General features: G+C 35.5%; 1 protein-coding gene and 1 long non-coding RNA gene across 13 annotated transcripts in view; one reads left to right on the plus strand and one right to left on the minus strand.

Moving 5' to 3' along the window:
• The window catches only part of LOC106877962 (uncharacterized), a 547541-nt gene that overhangs the window by 342014 nt on the left and 185314 nt on the right, over positions 1 to 20213 (plus strand). For 11 of the 12 annotated variants that reach the window (XR_016242002.1, XM_089352825.1, XM_089352819.1 and 8 more), the window contains one exon: positions 8158 to 8269. Coding sequence is in view for 11 of the 12 variants with exons in the window: in XM_089352825.1 (XP_089208951.1) it covers positions 8158 to 8269 (112 nt within the window). In the remaining variant the exon portion in view is untranslated. Of the gene's footprint in view, positions 1 to 8157; positions 8270 to 11107; positions 11371 to 20213 lie in introns of those variants that run through there. The other variant, XM_089352823.1, reaches the window with a different exon arrangement.
• LOC128247903 (uncharacterized) overlaps positions 1 to 20213 on the minus strand; it is a 71032-nt gene that overhangs the window by 9393 nt on the left and 41426 nt on the right. The gene's annotated exons all lie outside the window — the stretch shown is intronic.

Genomic DNA, 20213 nt, shown 5'->3' on the forward strand with positions numbered 1-20213 from the left:
TAAGATTCAGGATGTAAAGGAAGCGAATCAACAAAAGAAAAAACATAAAAGAATCCTACATATGTTTCAATCCAGCCATTAAGTTTCGATCATCAGCATTTAAGCTATGTGAACATCATGTTCAGATCTCATTAAGGAGTAATGTTTACTTTCAGGTGCGGAACAACGAAATTTAAAAAAAAAAAGCCAGTTAAAAATAATAGTCATTACATATTTTGGAGCAAATTTAGCTTACAGCTGTTTCCAGTTGTCATTATAGGTACACTATTAATAGGTTTACTTAATTGGCCTATTGATCAATTGAGGAAAATTGGACGACCTAAGAAAATTATTTTTAACTTGTTTCTTATATACCACTCTGTGTAAAATCCAGTTTGTCTGAAGCCCATCCACGGATTTACAATATAAAATTGTGATGAACCATAACTTTGGACCCTACCAAAAGATTATATGGAGATCTTCACTAATCTAATTAATACTGTTAGCCTGGGGTGCCATCAGGGAGCTTATGAAGTATTTTGCCCCCCGGATTGATAATCCCACATTACTTGTTATATATATATATATATATATATATATATATATATATATACGCACACACACACACACAAACACGCATATATATATATATATATATATATATATATATATATATATATATATATATATATATATATGAAATATGACGTGAACCGTGAGAAGCATCGTGTTGAATCGAAACGATGACTAAATTATTCATTCCAAGCCCAAAATTAGGCTTATAGTTATCACGTAGGATAAGACATTTTATTACATTTAAATTTTTATCTTACAAATTACAAAAGGGAGCTTGACAAAATTAACTTAATTTTAAAATGTGAATATCTGAAATAGACTCGACTGCTCTCACAAACGAGAATACTAAAAATGAACCCGACCGCTCTCAAAAATTAAGTAAAAAACAAAACGAAAAAATAATCCAGAATCCTTGTCCGGTACCCGATCCATCCCAAAATTTAATCAGTTCGTGCCAGTCAAGAGGCCAAACATCCCTAAAACTTTCATCCGAACCCATTCAGCGGTTCTTGAGTGATCTTGTCCACGGACAAACAAACAAAAAACAAAAAAGGAGTTTGAAAACAACACCTCCACCTTCTCTAAGGCGGATGTAATAATCCTTTCTACAATAGTCATAAGGCCTGGAATTTTGGGGATGAGAAGTTAAGTCGATTCCACCGACCCCAGTACTTCACTGGTACTTAATTTATCGACCCCGAAAGGATGAAAAGCAAAGTCGACCTCGGCAGAATTTGAACTCAGAGCGTGCAGACGGGCGAAATGCCGCTGAGCTTTTTATGACGGTATACTAACGATTACTGGTACCGATGGTATCAACTTACGCACCCCACCCTCACTAAGCACTGCTCGCCTCATGCCTAAATCAGAAATAATTATAGCGATTATTATTAAAGTGGTTAACTGGCAGAATCGATAGCATGCCGGGATAAATGCCGAGCGGCATTTCGCCCGTCTGCCGCTACGTTCTGAGTTCAAATTCCGCTGAAGTCGACTTTGCTTTTCATCTCTTCGGGGTCGATAAATTAAGCACCAATTGAGTACTGGCGTCCATGTTTTCGACTTAGTCCCTCCCACCAAATTTCAGGCCTTGTGCTTATGATAGAAAGGATTCTTCTTCTCATTATTATTATTATTATTATTATTGCCTTTGCACAGCTTCTAACGCTGGAGATGTACTGCGGTGTCAGCTGTTCACTACCAGGGAACTAAGATAACACCTCGTATTTTTCGAGCACCTTCCGGAGTATTCGGGCGGTTCCAAGCAGTGCTGTTTTCGGCAAGTGCTCCACCCTTATTGCAGCCCCTATTTGTTCGACGTACTTCTCGAGATTTTTGCTCACTGTTTCCAGGGCTCCGACAATTATTGGTACTACTGCTACCTTTTTCATCGACCACAACTGCTTAACTTCCCAAGCTAACCTGTAATATCTAACGACTTTTCTTTCTTCCTTATCGTATACCTTGTCGTCAGCTGGGCATGCTATGTCTATGATCCAGCATAGTTTGTTTTCTTTCTCAATTAAGACTATGTCTGGCTTCCTATTCTCTATCTCATGGTCGCACTGAATCATTAGATCCCATAGGATCTTTGCATTTCCATTTTTGTCGATGCTTTCATGTTTGAGGTCGAACCAATTTTTTGCTCTCTCAAGTCCATACTTGTTGCAAAGTGTCCAATGGACAAGCGTGGCTATATTGTCGTGGCGTCTCTTATATTTCTTCTGGGCTAGTGGCGTACATTGGCTGGTAATATGCCATACTGTTTTACCGTTTTGTCCACACATTCTGCACTTATCACTTCTAATGTGTTGTCTATTCTGTATTTTATATACTTTGTTCTTAGTGCTTGCTCTTGGGCAGCACAGATTAGACCCTCCGTTTCCGCTTATTATTATTATTATTATTATTATTATTATTATTATTATTATTATTATTATTATTATTATTATTATTAAGGCGCCAAGCTGGCGGAATCGTTAGCACCCTTGGTATTTTTTTTCTGCTCGTATTTTGCAGCTACATGTTTTAATTTTCCAACGTTGTTTGGTAGATATTTTGTAATCCAGCATTGGATATTTTATAATAGTATTCTAACGGCAGAACCCCTTTTCATACTGTATTCACAGTAAACATAATCTTCCTGCATCAGATTTTGGGTGGTATATTCTAAATGTGGTCAATATTTTTCTTGTTTTACTTTCTAGTGCTGCTAGTTTATTTTGCACTAACTTATTATTTAGCTTTAACTTATCACTGGGACAACTACAGTATTGAGGCCTGTTATCTTATTTTTTTGCATTGAGCTCTGTTTTAAGTATTAATCGACTGTATCTATAATATTCCTTCCTGATCTTTTCTTTCATTTGTGCACGTTTTACGTTAGCTAATTCACTACTTCTAGATATTTATATGTCTGTGTTTTATCTAATTCTTTTATCTCCATTTCTTTATCTAACATAATATTATTGCTTTTAATTAATTTTCCACTCTTTTAAGGTTGTCTTGGCACATTTTTTAAAATCGATTCTTATATCATTTCGTCTAGAATGTCTACTGTCTGTAGCAGTGTTTCTAGTTGTTTTTCATCTGCGGTGAACATTCTGAGGCTGGCCAAATACAAAGGGTGGTTATTTGGCACTTTGTTTTACTACCCGTTTCTGCGTTCGTAATGTGTGCGCATCATTTACTTTTCTGGGTGTAAAATTGTATTTGCTCACTATATCGGTTTGGGTTTGTTGTGAAATTTCTTTTGTTTATCTCTAATATCATTTTATGTTTAGACAGTTGTGAAGTACATGTGCAATATGAGCTGTGTTATTTTGTTGTACGGTGCAGGTGATTTATATATGCCGTGTGATTGGAGTTATGCACTTTAGGGTCGGATGTAAATTTTGTGCTGCTACAGAATTGAAAGCTTATTGCTTAGGATAACGCCTGTGCCTAACCGGGTTATATTTGGACTCTGTGTAAAGTTCTAATCAATGGCATCAATATTATCTGGTTGGTTCTCCTTTTATCACAACTAGGGCTCCATTTGTCACTAGTATTGCTTATATTTTCATGCTTCACATCGTATTTATTTCAATTTTAAGATTCCTGTACTTTTACAGTTTCCATTTCCTTTTGGGCAATATTTGGGTCAAATGAAATTGTAATGTCTATCAGAAAGATTTTGTTTCCAGTTTTGATAATTATATCTGGACAGTTTGCATTGGTATCCTTTTCAGTCTGGACAAACATATTCTAGATTATTGTAGCCAAGTAGTTGCCATCTAAGGTTTTTCGTATATATTTATAACACTTTGTTTGCTCGTAAAATTGTTGGCATATTGCCCAGTGGTCATAGTTGCCGACACGTTCGACTCCGAGAATATACGCTTTTCAGTTATAATAATTTTGCTACAAGGATATACCACTGTTTGGTTGGAGCGAGTACAGTCAATCATATCGACTCCAGTATTTGATTTGTGTTTTATCGACCCAGGAAGGTTGAACGGTAGTAGTATTCTGATTAATACCACATGCTAATTTATCCTCCCACCTTACGAATTCTGCTAAGCCATCACTCTTCTTCCTTCGTTATATAAACGAAATATTGCTTGTAAGTGGCATCTCAAGTCTCTCACCTAAAAGTGTAAACACTACTAGAATGCATTTAATTTCTATTGATAGGAGTAAGAGTAAAAAGAATGACAAAATAACATCTACAGTAGTAGGAAGTACAATGAGGACAGAATTGTTTTTCCTTGTAATGTGGAACTTGTGTGATGGTTTCGACGCTTACAGCATTATTATCATATTCAAAATTATGTTCCCTACAGCAATACCAGTGGTAGATTTCAACAATTCAAAATAGAATATTGTCAACATAGAAAAATAAAATTAACGGATGAGATATTTTCTTTTTGTTGTTTTAATTATCACTTTTCACAAGTAAACCAACCAACCGCACGCATCATTAGCGGTCTTAGTGACAACAATGTTTGCCTATATGATTGATGAGAAACTGATTGCAACCAAGTATAACAAGCTGATGCCAACTTCATTCTCATTTATAAATTTTACTCCAAATTGGTGCAACTTCACACCAAATTGAAGAAAATTAAATAAGATTGTCAGAAAAGACTTATGAAGTGACAAGATGTGACTAAACATAATTAAATATAACTCTGAAGAAATTTAATAGAAACTATAATACTGCTACAAGGAACCAATTTTAAATGTACACGCTACCGGAAACAAATGATAAGCTAGTGTTATTTCAGCATGTTGGAATCTAACAAGACAACCACAACCATAAAGTAGAAAGAATTTGTAGTGACTAATTTGAGATATAAGGCGGCCGATTAGCAATATCTTAATCCCTCTCTCTTTCACTCTCTCAGCATCTCCTACGCTGAGTGTGAAAGGGTCACGTGGAACCACTCACAGTCTCTTCTTCTCTTCTAAGAAAAGGAATCAAAGTTGAGTTTAGAAATGGCAATTTCTTCTTAACTTGCATGCTACAGCAGTCGACAGTCTTATAAGTTAATTCATTCATAACAGAACATTTTTTTTTTTAATGTTGTTTCGTAATCATTTGTTAAAATGAAAAAAAAAAAAAATATTCTGGACTTCTTTCAATCATTCAGAGATACCAGACTGAATGAACATTCAAGCAGACAAAACTATGAAGCCAACAAATGTGATAGAATCAGAGATAACAAAAAGTTTTTCGACATCTCCAGCAGCGAGGCCTTTTAGTTTGGTGGTCGCATTACTGTCTTTTTAAACAATTGACGATGTCTATCGAATTGAACATAATGTACACAGTCTATGAATTGTCAACCTTCGAATATGTGCATATTATATGCCTATATCGCATCGATTTGTGTATATAATATATATGTATATATATATATATATATATATATATATATATATATATATATATATATATATATATATATATATGTGTGTGTGTGTGTGTGTGTGTGTGTGTGTGTGTGTATATATATGTGTGTATATATATATATATGTGTATATATATACATATATATATATATACACACACACACACACACACACACACACACATACACACACACACACACACACACACACACATATATATATATATATATATATATATATATATATATATATATATATATATATATATGTATGTATGTATACAATGACATATATATATGCATGCATTATATACATCTGTGTAAATTAATTTTATTATTATTACTATCCTCTTCTTTCAATTTTGTTTCCATTTCTTGCCAAGTGTTCTCCCGACACCCAGGGCAACGAAACTCACTATATACATTAAAATAAACATGCCAGATTGTTCATTTACAAAGTCATGGGATATAAAAAGGGAAAGAGAGAAAGAAAGAAAAGGGGAAAAAGAAAATATAAATGAAAAGAAACAGGGAAAATATGAAAAATAGAAAAATAAAATAAAAGAGGGAAAGGGTAGGAAAATTCACAGCAACAATGCTCTTCTCAATACGCGTCACATACCAGCTAAAACAGTCTTTTGCACTTCTTCCAAGTGCTCCTAGAATTATTGGTATTCTCACCGTCTGGTGATGCCACATTTTTTCGATTTCAATCAGCAAATCGTTATATTTTCTGAGCTTATCAAATTCTTTTGCTGAGATATTATGATCACAAAGTATGCTCATGTCAATCAATAAACAAACTTTATTATTTTGGTCTTTCACAAAAATATCAGGTTTGTTAGCTTTGATTATCCAGTCTGTATGTTTTGGAAAGTCAAAAAAATTCGTTACATTTTCTCTCCCTGAATTACAGGGTGGTGCTTCTATCATTTGTCAGCAGTTTTGATTTTATAATACAAACATATTAACAGGTGTAGATATTGGCCAACTCGGTCATGTCTTTCTTATCACTGAGTGAGAGGGCAGTGCAATCCAGCAAAGTTACTCTGGGGTAATATATACGAAGCCCAAAATATACCCATCATCACTACCCGTCTGATAAGGGCGCACTATGCACATGCATCACAACCATATGTGCGCCACATGGTGATATCATATCAAGATAAACAGCGCATGACCTTCAAGGTGGGGCACACTTACAAGTTTCTTCAAGCTGAGTAGCCCATCCCACTTAAAAGGCCCCTGAATGAGGATTGTCAAACCCCAAAGAATTCCTCTCAATACATGGCTATGATGCTCCCCTCTACTTCCTCTCGTTCTCAGAGATACACATATCGTCATCCACCAAGGGACATGCTTAGCTAGTTAAGGTCAAACAACTGACAAGCAAATCTGTGCTATTGAGAAGAATATTTGCTGTAGCCCATATTTTATATCAACACAAAACATAAGCACAATAATACTTCCAATCAGTTAAGATCAGATCCTCTGAGAGCCAGTACCTGGTATTGCATCAGGGCATTTATTATTATTATCATTATTATTATTATTATCATTATTATTATTATTATTATTATTATTCAGTAGTTTTATTTTTATAACGTGCTTTCACTTCACTACCGAGCGCAGCTCTGTGCGCCTTGGGTATGTGCTGTGGTTTGCTGTGGTGCTCTTATGTTTACTGTATTGAAAGTGTTTTGCGTAGGATGTGTGCAGTACCCAGTAGTGCAATTTTCTGTATGTTATATATATTTGTAAGTCCTGCTATTTTTGTTATGTATTTGTCTGAATACTTTTTTATTATACCTAAGGCACCTACTATGATAGGAATTGTTTCTGTTTTTAGATTCCACATTCGAGTTATCTCTATTTCCAGGTCTTTGTATTTTGAAAGTTTTTCCATTTCTTTTAGAGAAACGTTGTCATCTGCTGGTATTGATACATCAATTAGAAAGCATTTTTTTTCTTCATGATCTTTGACAACTATATCTGGTCTATTTGCCTTAATTTCTCTATCTGTGTGTATTGGCATATCCCAGAGTATGGTTGCTTTCTCGTTTTCTGTGACCTTTTCTGGCGTGTGTTTATACCATCTTTTTTCTGTTGTTATTCAATAATGTTGGCATAGCTTCCAGTGTATATAGGTCCCAGCTCTGTCGTGTCTGTGAATATATTCCTTCTTAGCCAGGACTGGGCAGCCAGAGATAATATGATTTATTGTTTCTTGTCGATCTCCACATATTCTACAGTTATTATTATTATTATTATTATTATTATTATTATTATCATTATTACTATTATTTTCCTCATCATCATCATCATCATCATTATTATTATTATTATTATTATTATTATTATTATTATTATTATTATTATTATTATCATTATTACTATTATTTTCCTCATCATCATCATCATCATTCTTCTTCTTCTTCTTCTTCTTCTTCTTCTTCTTATTATTATTATTATTATTATTATTATTATTATTATTATTATTATTATTATTCAGTAGTTTTATTTTTATAGCATGCTTCCACTTCACTACCGAGCGCAGCTCTGTGTGCCTTGGGTGTGTGCTGTGGTTTGCTGTGATACTCTTATGGCTACTGTATTGAAAGTGTTTTGCGTATTATTATTATTATTATTATTATTATTATTATTATTATTATTATTATTATTATTATTATTATTATTATCATTTCAGAGACAAACAACAGATGTGCCTAAAAGAGAATCTTCACAAGCTGCCTATGAAACTTCTTCTCACAAACACTTCATTCCATATATTCGTTCTCATCTGTAAAACCTCAATCCAAGTAAGTACACCGAATTGGACATATCGTAAAGCTGGTCTTTTAACAAGTATATCACCACACCATTTATCGTATGCATCGCTTTATCTTGTTTTTCTATTATTAATGTTGGACGAAATGCCTCGTAGTACTTGACCATGGTGTTTTTGCGTTCGGATTCGGGTTTCGGATTTGCGTTCGAATTCTGGTTGTGTCAACTTACCATTCATCCTTCTGGGATTACTGTCGCTGTGGCTGTGGTTGTTGTATTTAGCTCCATGCCAACTTTGATCTAACCTCTGATCGTAGCTGTTCAAGCTGTTTTTATTATTTTTTTTTATTTAAGGTAGTCTTAGAGATAATATTTCTAGGACTGCATTGACCAGTGTATCCGGCAGTGTAGTGTCTCGCCAGCGTCCGACATTTTAGTGTCTGGCACTGTAGTTGGCTTACCAGCAATGCAATAAGTGCCAGCCAAATGCTGGCACCAACAATACTCTACCAAGTCTACATCTTTAAATATATAGCATTAAGATTTCGTAGTGAAAAATGTCGGCGATCATTAGATCGTCTGTGAAAAGGCTTCGCAGCTTTTTTGTCGGACCTTTCGATGAAATCCCGCCGAGGTTAACTTTACATCTCATTTTTTCGAAGTCGATAAAATGAAGTAGCAGTGAAATAGTGAGGTCAAAATCTTCGACTGTACTCCTTCCCTTCCCCTCAAAATGACTGAATTTATACCTAATTAAGGAAGTAAGAGATTTTAGGGAGAAGTTATGATCTTAGATTTGAGATTCTTGACAGAAATATCATTTTGCTACTTTATTCCACCGAATTTTTGGACTTTTCTGTATGCTCATGTACACCGATGCACACACGCACACATACACACACACACACACTCAAATGTATGTATATGTAGTTATGTATATTTTTATATATATATACTCGTAATTTCTTTCACTAAACGGGGTAAATTTGCGCGTTCCTGTTCGACTGTTTGTTATTTTTGAGACTGTGAAGTATAGTTTATCATAGGAATCCACACCTTCAGGGCAAGGATAGTCATCATAATCATCATCATTATCATCATCACCCACAACAACAATAACAGCATCATCATCATCATCATCACCATCATAGAACATTAATATTACATTACATTCTGATGTGGTGAAGTATGTACGCGTGGAAGCGAAATGGCTCAGTGGTTAGGGTAGCGGACTCGCGGTCGGAGGATCGCAGTTTCGATTCCCAGACCGGGGGTTGTGTGAAAGAGAAAAAAAAAGAAATAGATAGATAGATATGTAGGTAGATAGACAGATATCTTTTTATTATAGCCACACAAGGCTAAATACAGAAAATGGACAAAATACAATGTAGAGCTTTTCTTTGGGGGGAAGGAGGGGGGGATAATTTCGATCAAAAAGGATCGCGGAAAAAAATAGATAGATAGATAGATAGATAGATAGATAGATAGGCAAATAACATTCTGAGGATTTTACAGGTATACTTTTAAGAGGCTTCGAAAGATATGATGAAGACGATATTTGACTAGAATCTGTGAAAAATGATTTAAGACTGAGGAAATAGTGAGGAAAAGTTAAATATTCTGCTCTTTTGTATCTGTGTTATGCCAAATAGAACCGCAGTTTGTTAGAGAATACAGCAATTCGATTGAGTTTAAACTTGTCCAACTAGACAAACAGCATTTGTTGGTCGGTCAAACTCAATGATATTGAAGATTGATCAGTCTTGTTTTGCAATGAAGCAATTAAGTATGTTTCTATCGTTTAGCTGACGAGAGTTAGTTAACTCTGATGTGTGGGGCCATTGTTTAGATTTACAAGATCCTGTTACAGTATATATTTAGGAGTGTGTCATATGGAAAACAGACAAACTGTGTCAAATCATAGCTTACTACAGCTGTACTAGCAAAGGTAATGCTTCAGATCAGACATGCATTATTTGATGCCTAATTTTAGTGAAGTTTATTTAAAAAATTCTAATTAGAAAAATTGTTACTGTACACGTAATTAATATGGCAGTCGAGTGACAGATTCGTTACATCAGAGCTTCATACTACTATCTTCTGAGAGTCGCTCCAGCACCTTGCATTTTGAGTTCAAATTACGCTGAGGTCAACTTGCCTTTTCCAGATTTGGTATCATCTACATTCTAGTACAGAGAATGACTCTCTCTCTCTCTCTTTCTCTCTCTCTCTTCGCTCGCTCTCTCTCTCTCTCTCTCTCTCTCTCTCTCTCTCTCTCTCACATGCACACACGTTCTCTCTATCTCTGCCTCTCACTTTCTTACACACAAACACACACACAAACACACACAACTTCTCTCTCTCTCTCCTCTTCTTCTCCGTGAAAGAGTCGTTATGGACATCCACTCGTAGTATCCCTTTCATTCACGAAAGATAGAGTGTGAGCCAGGTGCTAACAACCTTTTCCCTCATAGAATACTACACAAAACCGTCCCAAAGTCCTGTACAATATGGCTGATGTCGACAGATCGATCCATTGTACAATGCGAAACGCTATTATAAAAATACTTAATCAACATAATGACAGCATACATCATTAATACGAATGTGTCGGAGAAATAACAATTATAAATAGCTTTTCTGCCCTTGCAATATATTCAAGGACAATATTAAATATCATCACTTTGAAGAAGCCATTGGCTGACTGTAGAAAGGTATTTTAGCGAGTTGTTGCAACAGAGCCTCAAGCATACTCATAGTAATAATAGGTTTAATTATTACAATTAATAATTTTTTTGTAATCTTGGCACAAGGCCAGCAGTTTTAAGGAGAGGAGACATGTCTGTTTAACCGGTCTCTGTACTTGACAGGTACGTCATTTTATTGATACTGAAAGGATGAAAGGCAACGTCTACCTCGGCGGAATTTGAACTCAGAACGTAAAAGCTGCAAGAATATAATGAATAATAATTTCTAATAAATTATATCTTTCTGGGGTTTTTTTTTCATTTTTGAAACAACAAGGCGATTTTTATAGACTTTTTTTGTAGTATCTGCGTATCATGAAAATTGTTCGAAAACAATTGTTCGAATACAATTATTCGAAAAGCAGTTATTCGAAATAAATATCACTTGCGTACTTGGTTTTTCATTTTATCGTTTTTCTTTAAGTAAAATAAAAAAATTAAGAATAATTAACATTTCGTATAATATTCCTTTTAAATAATTTTCATTCATACAATTTTCCATTCGAATAAATGTTTTTCGAATAATTGTTTACGAACAATTATTTTCGAATACTGTTGACGTAATGATATAGATCACTGCAATAAATCTTATTAAGTCTGTGTCATTAGAAACACAGGACGTTTTTTCTAATACTTTCCTCAGTATTCGCCAGATCGCTTGTATGGTACTCTCATTGCACATCCTTTTCATATGACAAGGTGAGAACGTTTTGGTGTGTTTAGCCCTGTGTTTTGGCGCCCATTTCGATCCATTCCTTTCTTGATAATTATTGATTTTAAGTTAAGCACAATGGCTCACATTTCAAGAGGGGCACAATCTATAAACCGGTATACAACACACACATACAACCATCGCCAGAAGATTGATGAGCAAAGTAGAGACCAGCGGCGCTTGAATACAACATTTAAACGTATTCAACGAAATATTACAAGCAGAGACACACATATTCACAGACGAACACACGCCCGAGAAGTTGAACACAGTCACTAGGACTAGCAGGATTTGAACCTGGCATTTAAGCATATGCAACAAAATACTGAAAGCAATCCCCCCCACCTTCTTCAAGAACAAACACACCCACTGGAACTAGAACAGAGACACTGGGATAAGTGGGATTTGAACTCTACATTTATATGTATTCAACAAAATATTGCAAGCAAATCCCCAGTACTTTACAGACAGACACATCCCCGGGAGATAGAAGAGAGACGTCGAAACCAGCGGGATTTGAACTTGGCATTTAAACGTATGCAACAAAAATACTGCAGGCAAACCCCCCAATGCTTCTCATACAAACACACCCCCGTGAGGTAGAAACATGTTTCTGGGGCTAGCGGGATTTGAACCTGGCATTTATATGTATGCAACAAAATACTGCAAGTAAACCTCCAATTCTTCGCAGACAAACACACCCCGGGGTGTACAACGGAGACGTCGAGACCAGCAGGATTTGAACCCGACATTTATATGTATGCAACAAATACTTCTCACACAAACACACCCCTGTGAGGTAAAAGACATCACTGAGACCAGCGGGATTGGAACTCAGTGTTTAAACATACCCTACAAAATACTGCAAGCAAACCCCAAATACTTCTTACATTAACCCCCACCCCGGGAGCTTGAACAGAGACACTGGGATGAGTGGGTTTTGAACCCGACATTTATATTCATGCAAGAAAATACTGCAAACAAATCCCAAATAATTAACAGATATATGTACCGCCGTGATGTAGAACAGAAACGTCGAGAACAGCGGGATTTGAACCTGGCATTGATATGTATGCAACAAAATAGTGAAAGCAAAACCCTAATACTTCACAGACAAACACACCGCTGTGAGGTACAGCAGAGACGACGAGATCAACAGGATTTGAACCCGACATTATATGTATGCAACTAAATAAAAAAAAATAATAAATGCGCCCTTTTAAAGCCTAGCCAGGCACATGGGCCCGGTTTCAATGGTGGCTGTGTTCCCCAGCTGGACGGGACGCCAGTCCATCGCAGCGTTACTCATTTTCGCCAGCTGAGTGGACTGGAACAACGTGAAATGAAGTGTTTTGCTCAAAAACACAACGCGTCGCCTGGTCCAGGAATCGAAACCACAATCTTACGATCATGATGCTGGCACATCATATATATATATATATATATATATATATATATATATAATCATATAATATATAAGAGCAAATAATTTTAAAATAACAGCGAATACCATACAAAGAAATATTCATCATAAAAATATTAATCTAAAAATCAAATAAAGTATAAATTGAACAATAAAAATTAATACAGTAATATAGTGTATAAACGTAAGTACCTGTACATCGACTACGCGCGTTTCATGGCTGAATTAGGACCATATAAAATTATATTATATTATATATTAGGACCATATAAGAAAACCATATCCAAGTTCATTAAAATGGAATAATGATTTTACTCCTAAAAGCAGTCACTCCTCAGATCAAATTCCTACAAAAATCCAAAAACCTAAAAGTTTAACATACCTCATAATATGATAAGGAATAAATATAAGGAATAAAAATATATATATAAAGAAACAAAACCTGTAATGTAATCGCTAAGTAAAAGACTATAAAGTCACCAACTATAAATTGGTAACTTTTCATGTGTTTAAATAAATAAATATTTTATCTAAACTTATTATATAAGTAATTTAATTTATGTCTACATTTAACATTATGTTCATCTTGGGAGTTAAACAATTTTTTATCAGTTAATAATATCTCTTTAAATTCGTTTGTACATAATAAGCAGAATTTACTCCCTATTCTCTACGATTTAGCCTTACAAACTATTTCCCATTTTAAATCGTATTTTATTCTTTTAGATTTAAGTTCCTAAATGTATTTACAAAGGCCCGTAAAATTCATTAAATTTCTGTTCTTAAAAGAATTCATATGTTGGGCCACCCATGATTTAATTTTATTGGAAGTCGATCCTATATAAGTAGTATTTATGTTATCATTATTACTATTATTATTATCATTCAAAATCACTATACATTTATATACTACGTCCTCAACATTACATTTATTATTAAATTTACATTTAGTCTTATCTCTGCAATTACAATCGTGTTCTGGTCTCCATTGGAGGTATTACTTAATTTATTATTGTAAAACTTATTTAATTTAAATTTATTAAAGGATGAAATGATATTGCCAACATTATTAGTGGTAGAATAACCAACTCCAAATTTATTGCTAGAAAATATGTCCTTATATTTATCATTGTCTTTAATAAATTTCATAACTATATTCAAAATCTTTAATAATGTTAGTTTTAACCTTCATCCTATAGGGAATTATTAACCATATTTTATTCTTATTATAATTACTATGAGGTTTATTGTTCATATTACTACCTACATCGGGCTTCAGATGATTCTTAATGATGTGTTTATTGTTATAGAAGGTATATGCATCTTTGCTAGCTGTCTAAATGACACAAAATTCTCTTAGAGAGTACAGTACCCTGAAGACGTTGTGCATCTGAAGCGAGAGCTGGGTGCAATATACAGGTGGTCTGAGGAAAATAACATGTAGTTTAATGCTGAAAAATTCCAAGCCCTGCTCTTCCAACACAAAAAGCTCAATGAAAATCAAACAGGATACATTGGCCCAGGAGGGATTGCGATCCCTGAACCAAAATCTGTGTGCGACCAGGGCATCGACATGAATAATGCTGCATCATTCCAGGTGCACATTACTAAGTTGGCAAAAAATGCAGACGATTGGCCGGATGGAGCCTTCAAACTTTCAAAACGAGAGAACAGGAAACCATGGTAGTCTTCTAGAGGACATTTGTTCTACGCCGCTTAGATTACTGCTCCCGACTATGGTCATCACACAGTGTAAAATTATCGACGAAACTCAAAGCAATTTCAGCGAAGACTCTACTCCCTAGAACGAATGCAGGAAAGATACGCAGCCGTTCAGGAACAAGTCCTTAGAACAATTTTGATAAATACAAAGATCGACAAAACTCAGTCAGACAGGAGATATAGAACCTGCAAGAAAGGAGACGAAATATCAGTCCCCTTTTAAAGTGAGTGTAGTATACTAGCATAAAAAGAGTATAACTGCAAACATGATCGTGTCGGCAAAAGAATGCATTGGGTTGTTTATCGAGTGTGTGGCTTCAAAACAACAGAAAAGTGGTATGAGCATGAACCAGAGGCTATGCTGGAAAAAGATAATTGGAAGATCTTGTGGGATACCTCATAAAGACTGACCAAACTACTGAATCAAGAAGACCAGATATGATCACAGAGGACAAAATAAACAATCAGTGTATGATCATAGATCTTACAATTCCCTATGATAACAGAGTCGAAAACAAAGAAATTGAAAAAATGAGAAATATCGGGCTCTCGCCAGAGAGCTGAGGAAAGTGTGGATTACAAAAGCAACAATTATTCCTTTAGTATTTGGGGAACTTGGCACAAGACTCAAAATACGATATGAAAGACTAAAGGTGAATTGGAACAGAAATTTGCATAATCAGCCTGCAGAAAATTACCCTCCTGTGTCTACAGGAATCCCAAGGAAGATTCTTGAAATGTAAGAAGACTATATTAAGAAACATTGCCATAAAATACAAGCAAACTAAATTAGCCTCCAAAAGAAGAGCTACAACAAATATTCTGCTCAACACCAGATTTTCTGGCAGATTCTTGACCTTAACCAGTTGAGCATGTCTCTTAGTGGCTGACTATATGTGCATCACTGGTCATAAGCAGGAGTAGTTGTGGAGTATCATAGCCATATATTGAGAGGAATTCTTTGGGATTTGAATAATTTACCTCCGGAAACATGGGTGCTTCTTTCATCACCCTTAAATAACCATTATACAGGGACCTTTTGAGCAGGATGGGCTTCTCGACTTGAAGAAAATTTTGACTGGGTCCCACCTGCTAGGTCATGCGATGTTTATCTTGATCTAAGAATACAAAATCATTGAAAGCAGAAGACACATAAATATCTAGAAATACTAGAATATAACAAGATCAAAAATATCGAAATGAAGGCAGAAAGATATTTTCATAGAATAAAAACCATATTGGATACAGAAGACATCATACAAACACTCAGCCTGAGAGAAGTATGTGTCATAAGGTATGGAGGAGGAATTATTGAATGGAAAAAAGATGAGCTAAAGGATACCGTTAGAAAAACGAAGCAGTAGCTCAAAGTGTGCTGACGTATGAATCTCCCATCTGATGTGGACCAGTCATGCTGGGAAAGAGTAGGATAAATACGCTTAATGAATGTTGATGGAAGTAGTAGATCTAGAGAAGACAAGTTTATATTATTATCAAAAAGATCATGAAGAAATACTTCTTAAGGGATTAATAAGTGAAGGACTATGTACAGAATGTGCAGAACTCAAAAGAGAACTCAAAAAGTAAAATATGGCGAAGAAAAAAATCAAGCTATTAAAGGAAAGAAGCTTCACTTTGGGCTTTTCAGAAAAGACAAAAGACATAAGGAATGACAAGGACAGATGGCTATGACTGAAGGAAAAAGTATAAAGGAAGAAACAAAATGAATGACTTTAGTAACAGAGGAAAAGGCTCTACGGATAAATTTTATCAAGGAAAGGCGGAGTTGATCTCTGCGGTATATGAACATAAAATGTAATGTAAAAAGCCAAAAACAAATGCAACTAAGCATTTTAAAAGTCGCTTTAGCGGTTCTGAACAGTTACGAAAAGTATTTATCACCTCATATGCAAATACTACAGCTAGAATGACGGACCACCACTTATGTAAAGACAACAATAGGTTACTTATAAGGCTAGATATAGATGTGTTCCAGAAAATGATAGTAGGATCTGTAAATTTTCTTTTCTACTCTAGGCACAAGGCCCGTAATTTAATTGATCGACTCCGAAAGGCTGAAAGAAAAAGTCGATCTCGGCAGAATTTGAAATCAGAACGTAAAGACGAAATACCACTTAGCATTTCGCCCGGCGTGCTAACGTTTCTTATATCTTTACTGCCCACAAGGGGCTACACACAGAGGGGACAAACAAGGACAGACAAAGGGATTAAGTCGATTAAATTGACCCCAGTGCGTAACTGGTATTTAATTTATCGACCCCGAAAGGATGAAAGGCAAAGTCGAGTTTGGCGGAATTTGAACTCAGAACGTAGCGGCAGTCGAAATACCACTAAGTATTTCGCCCAGCGTGCTAACGTTTCTGCCAACTCGCCGCCTTAGGATCTGTAAATATTATTAAAGTATTCTCGCACCATTTTTAAAATTAAAACATGCTTCTTTTTTTTTGTAAAAAAAATAATTAAGGTATAAAAATTTATTTAATTTTTTATGAAGGTGCATGGCCTGGTAGCTGGTTATTTGGCTCATAATCCCGAAGTCAGAGGTTCCATGTTTGAATAGATTGGCGCATTCTATCTTTCATTTCACATACCTCCAGTATGTAAGATATATATATATATATATATATATATATATATATATATATATATATATATATATATATATATATATATATATATATATATATATATATATAAACTGAGTCGATAAAACAAGAACCAGTCGAGCACTAGGCTCGATGTAAAAGACTAGCCTACTCCCCATAAAATTGCAAGCTTTGTGCCTAAAGCCTTAAAACAAAGAATTGTATCAAAACACTTTTTATACTATACAACATTCCCGCAATGATGATACTGTAATTATTGTAAGTAGCATGCCGTCTTAAGGTTTAGAAACTAAATAATGATGACTTCCATTTTGAAAAGTGACACATAGATTCTTGAAGGGAATTTGGTAGGTCGAGAGACTACAATTCGTGCTTCCTGTACCATTGGAGGAGATTCTGATTTGCTCCTACTAAGTGGTGTTTGAGTCATAGAGAGTACTTTTTGTAAAACGACTGTAATCCAGTTTAGCTAGATATCACAAAGAGATAATCTGCTCTCCTATCCAGAAACCGTCCTGTCTCTTATCTGACTGGCAATATAGGATCTGAAAATAAGCATCAAGTGTTGAAATCCAATTGATGCTGATAATGATGATGATGATGATGATGATGAAGATGACGACGACGGCGGTGGCGGTAGCGATGCCAATGGTGATAGCAGTGATGGTGGTGGCCACAATTATAGTTAAGATTTTACTGCTACTACCGCTAGTAGTAGTAGTAGTAGTAGTAGTAGTAGTAGTAGTAGTAGCAGCAGCAGCAGTAGTAGTTGTTGTTGCTGTTGTTGTTGTTGTTGCAGTGGTTGAGGGGGGTTAGTTTATGAACAACAACAACATAAGCAACGACGAGTCAACAAGGCAGCTACAACTAGAAAATCATAAGAAGCAAATCTTCCTCATGTAACACCCTAAAACATATCAATGTAGTCGTAGATGCACTATACCTGAAAATAAGATTGGATACTCATGTTTGGAACGTCTACCTTCAAATCCTTTGCTTTTCGTTATATATTTTTCCTGCTCTCATAATCCATTTTTTTACCGTTCAATCTACAGACCACCTCATCTTTTCTTGTAATTCTATTCATCTCAGTTTTTCCTCTTCTTATTCACCTTCCATGTCTTCTCATTTAAATCTCAGCAACTTTTGTTGCTGACACCACCAAACTCAACAATATTGAAAGGTGCTGAAATTATAATGATATTTGGTCGGCAACTGATGAGGAATTTTTTGTTATTTCCATTTAATTTTTAATTAATTTAAATTCCAGAGCACTCTCTCTTTCCCGTTTTAAAAGACTTTCCATTCACGCGAACTCAACTTTTTTCTCCTTTTAGGTGTAATTTCAAATGATTAAGCTATTTCTTTTGTCTCGCGATATTATTTATGTTAGGCCACACATCGCTAATTAATTCACAGTACACTGCTAAACCGGTCACTTGGTTTTCGTTTCACTATCGCTCACGCCAACTAACTATCTTCTTAACTAAATCATATCAAGCTCTACTCATCTGCCAGCAACACAAACCAACCAGCCACCGCTAACTAAGCTCTGCACTTCTTTCGGTATTTTACACCAATCGGTGGTGTATTGGAGAGAAGTCGCCAGCTCGTCGAATAAGAAGCCTTGTGGTGTTTGTTCTAATTCTCTGTTTTAACTCCAAATCCCACCGAGGTCAAATTTGCCTTTTACTCTTTCAAGATCGTTAAATTTTTCAATTCCGGGTGGTGAATTGGCGGAGATCTAACAATGTGGAACCAGATTCTTTGTGACATTTGTTCCAGCGTTTTTTTGTTTTTTTTGTTTTGGGTTCAAATCCTGCTTTAAGCTACATAGGTGTGTAGATTTATCTTGACACACGTTTTAACGCCAACTTCCGGGACCCCATGTGGATTTAGAGAATGTCTGAATGCTCGTAACTCTGATACAATGATTCGGGTTAGATCATTCATTTGAGGACACAACCCACCAATTTTGAGATCTCTGGAAAAAGTCACGGACACTGCTTTTCCCCTGACTAAAAGATTAAAAAAAACCCACCATTCTCTTGGCCCTGCCACACTTTACTCTCTACATCTTTAATTCACTTGCGATTACCTCTTCATCTATTTCTTGCCTGTACCATTTAACATATTCACGCTCTTATGTACTTCCACGGGCCATTATCTGACCATCCCGTCGAAATAACTTAGTCTAAAACATCAGATTGTTCCATTTCTGATCGCACCCAAACTTACTGACACCAACAAGCAAAATTGTTTAACTATTCTTGCTGACTGAGATCATCACCGCTTCACGTGGCTCTTATCAAAATGAGGGTGCCATTATGCGGTCATTAGACCTACTAGAAATAGCAGCCATAGCTTGCACTCTACCGCCATCAGGAAGGAAGGACACAGTAGATAACGTAGTTCTCGATGGGCAGTATGTGACAGAGATCCAGAATGGGCATGACTAAGGTCTATTCAGTCAAGTCTAATTTGGAGCTAAACAACATTATCAACAACCTCACTAACATACAACATAAACCTGATGAATATCACGTATGCATCTACTTCTTGAAGAGAGACGAAGAGTGAGATGGTAAGGGCACGTTTCTCTTATTGATTGAATGGCAAGAGATGGCACACACGATGAATTGTCGAATTTAAAAGTGACCTCAGAAGTACTTACGCCTTTTTACTTTCTGAGGTCAAACTTCGCTGGGTTAACGTTGGTTTTCGTCATGAAGTAAAATACTGCAC

This window comes from Octopus bimaculoides, chromosome 5, assembly GCF_046866305.1.
Source record: "Octopus bimaculoides isolate indiv1 chromosome 5, ASM4686630v1, whole genome shotgun sequence".
NCBI lineage: Eukaryota > Metazoa > Mollusca > Cephalopoda > Octopoda > Octopodidae > Octopus > Octopus bimaculoides.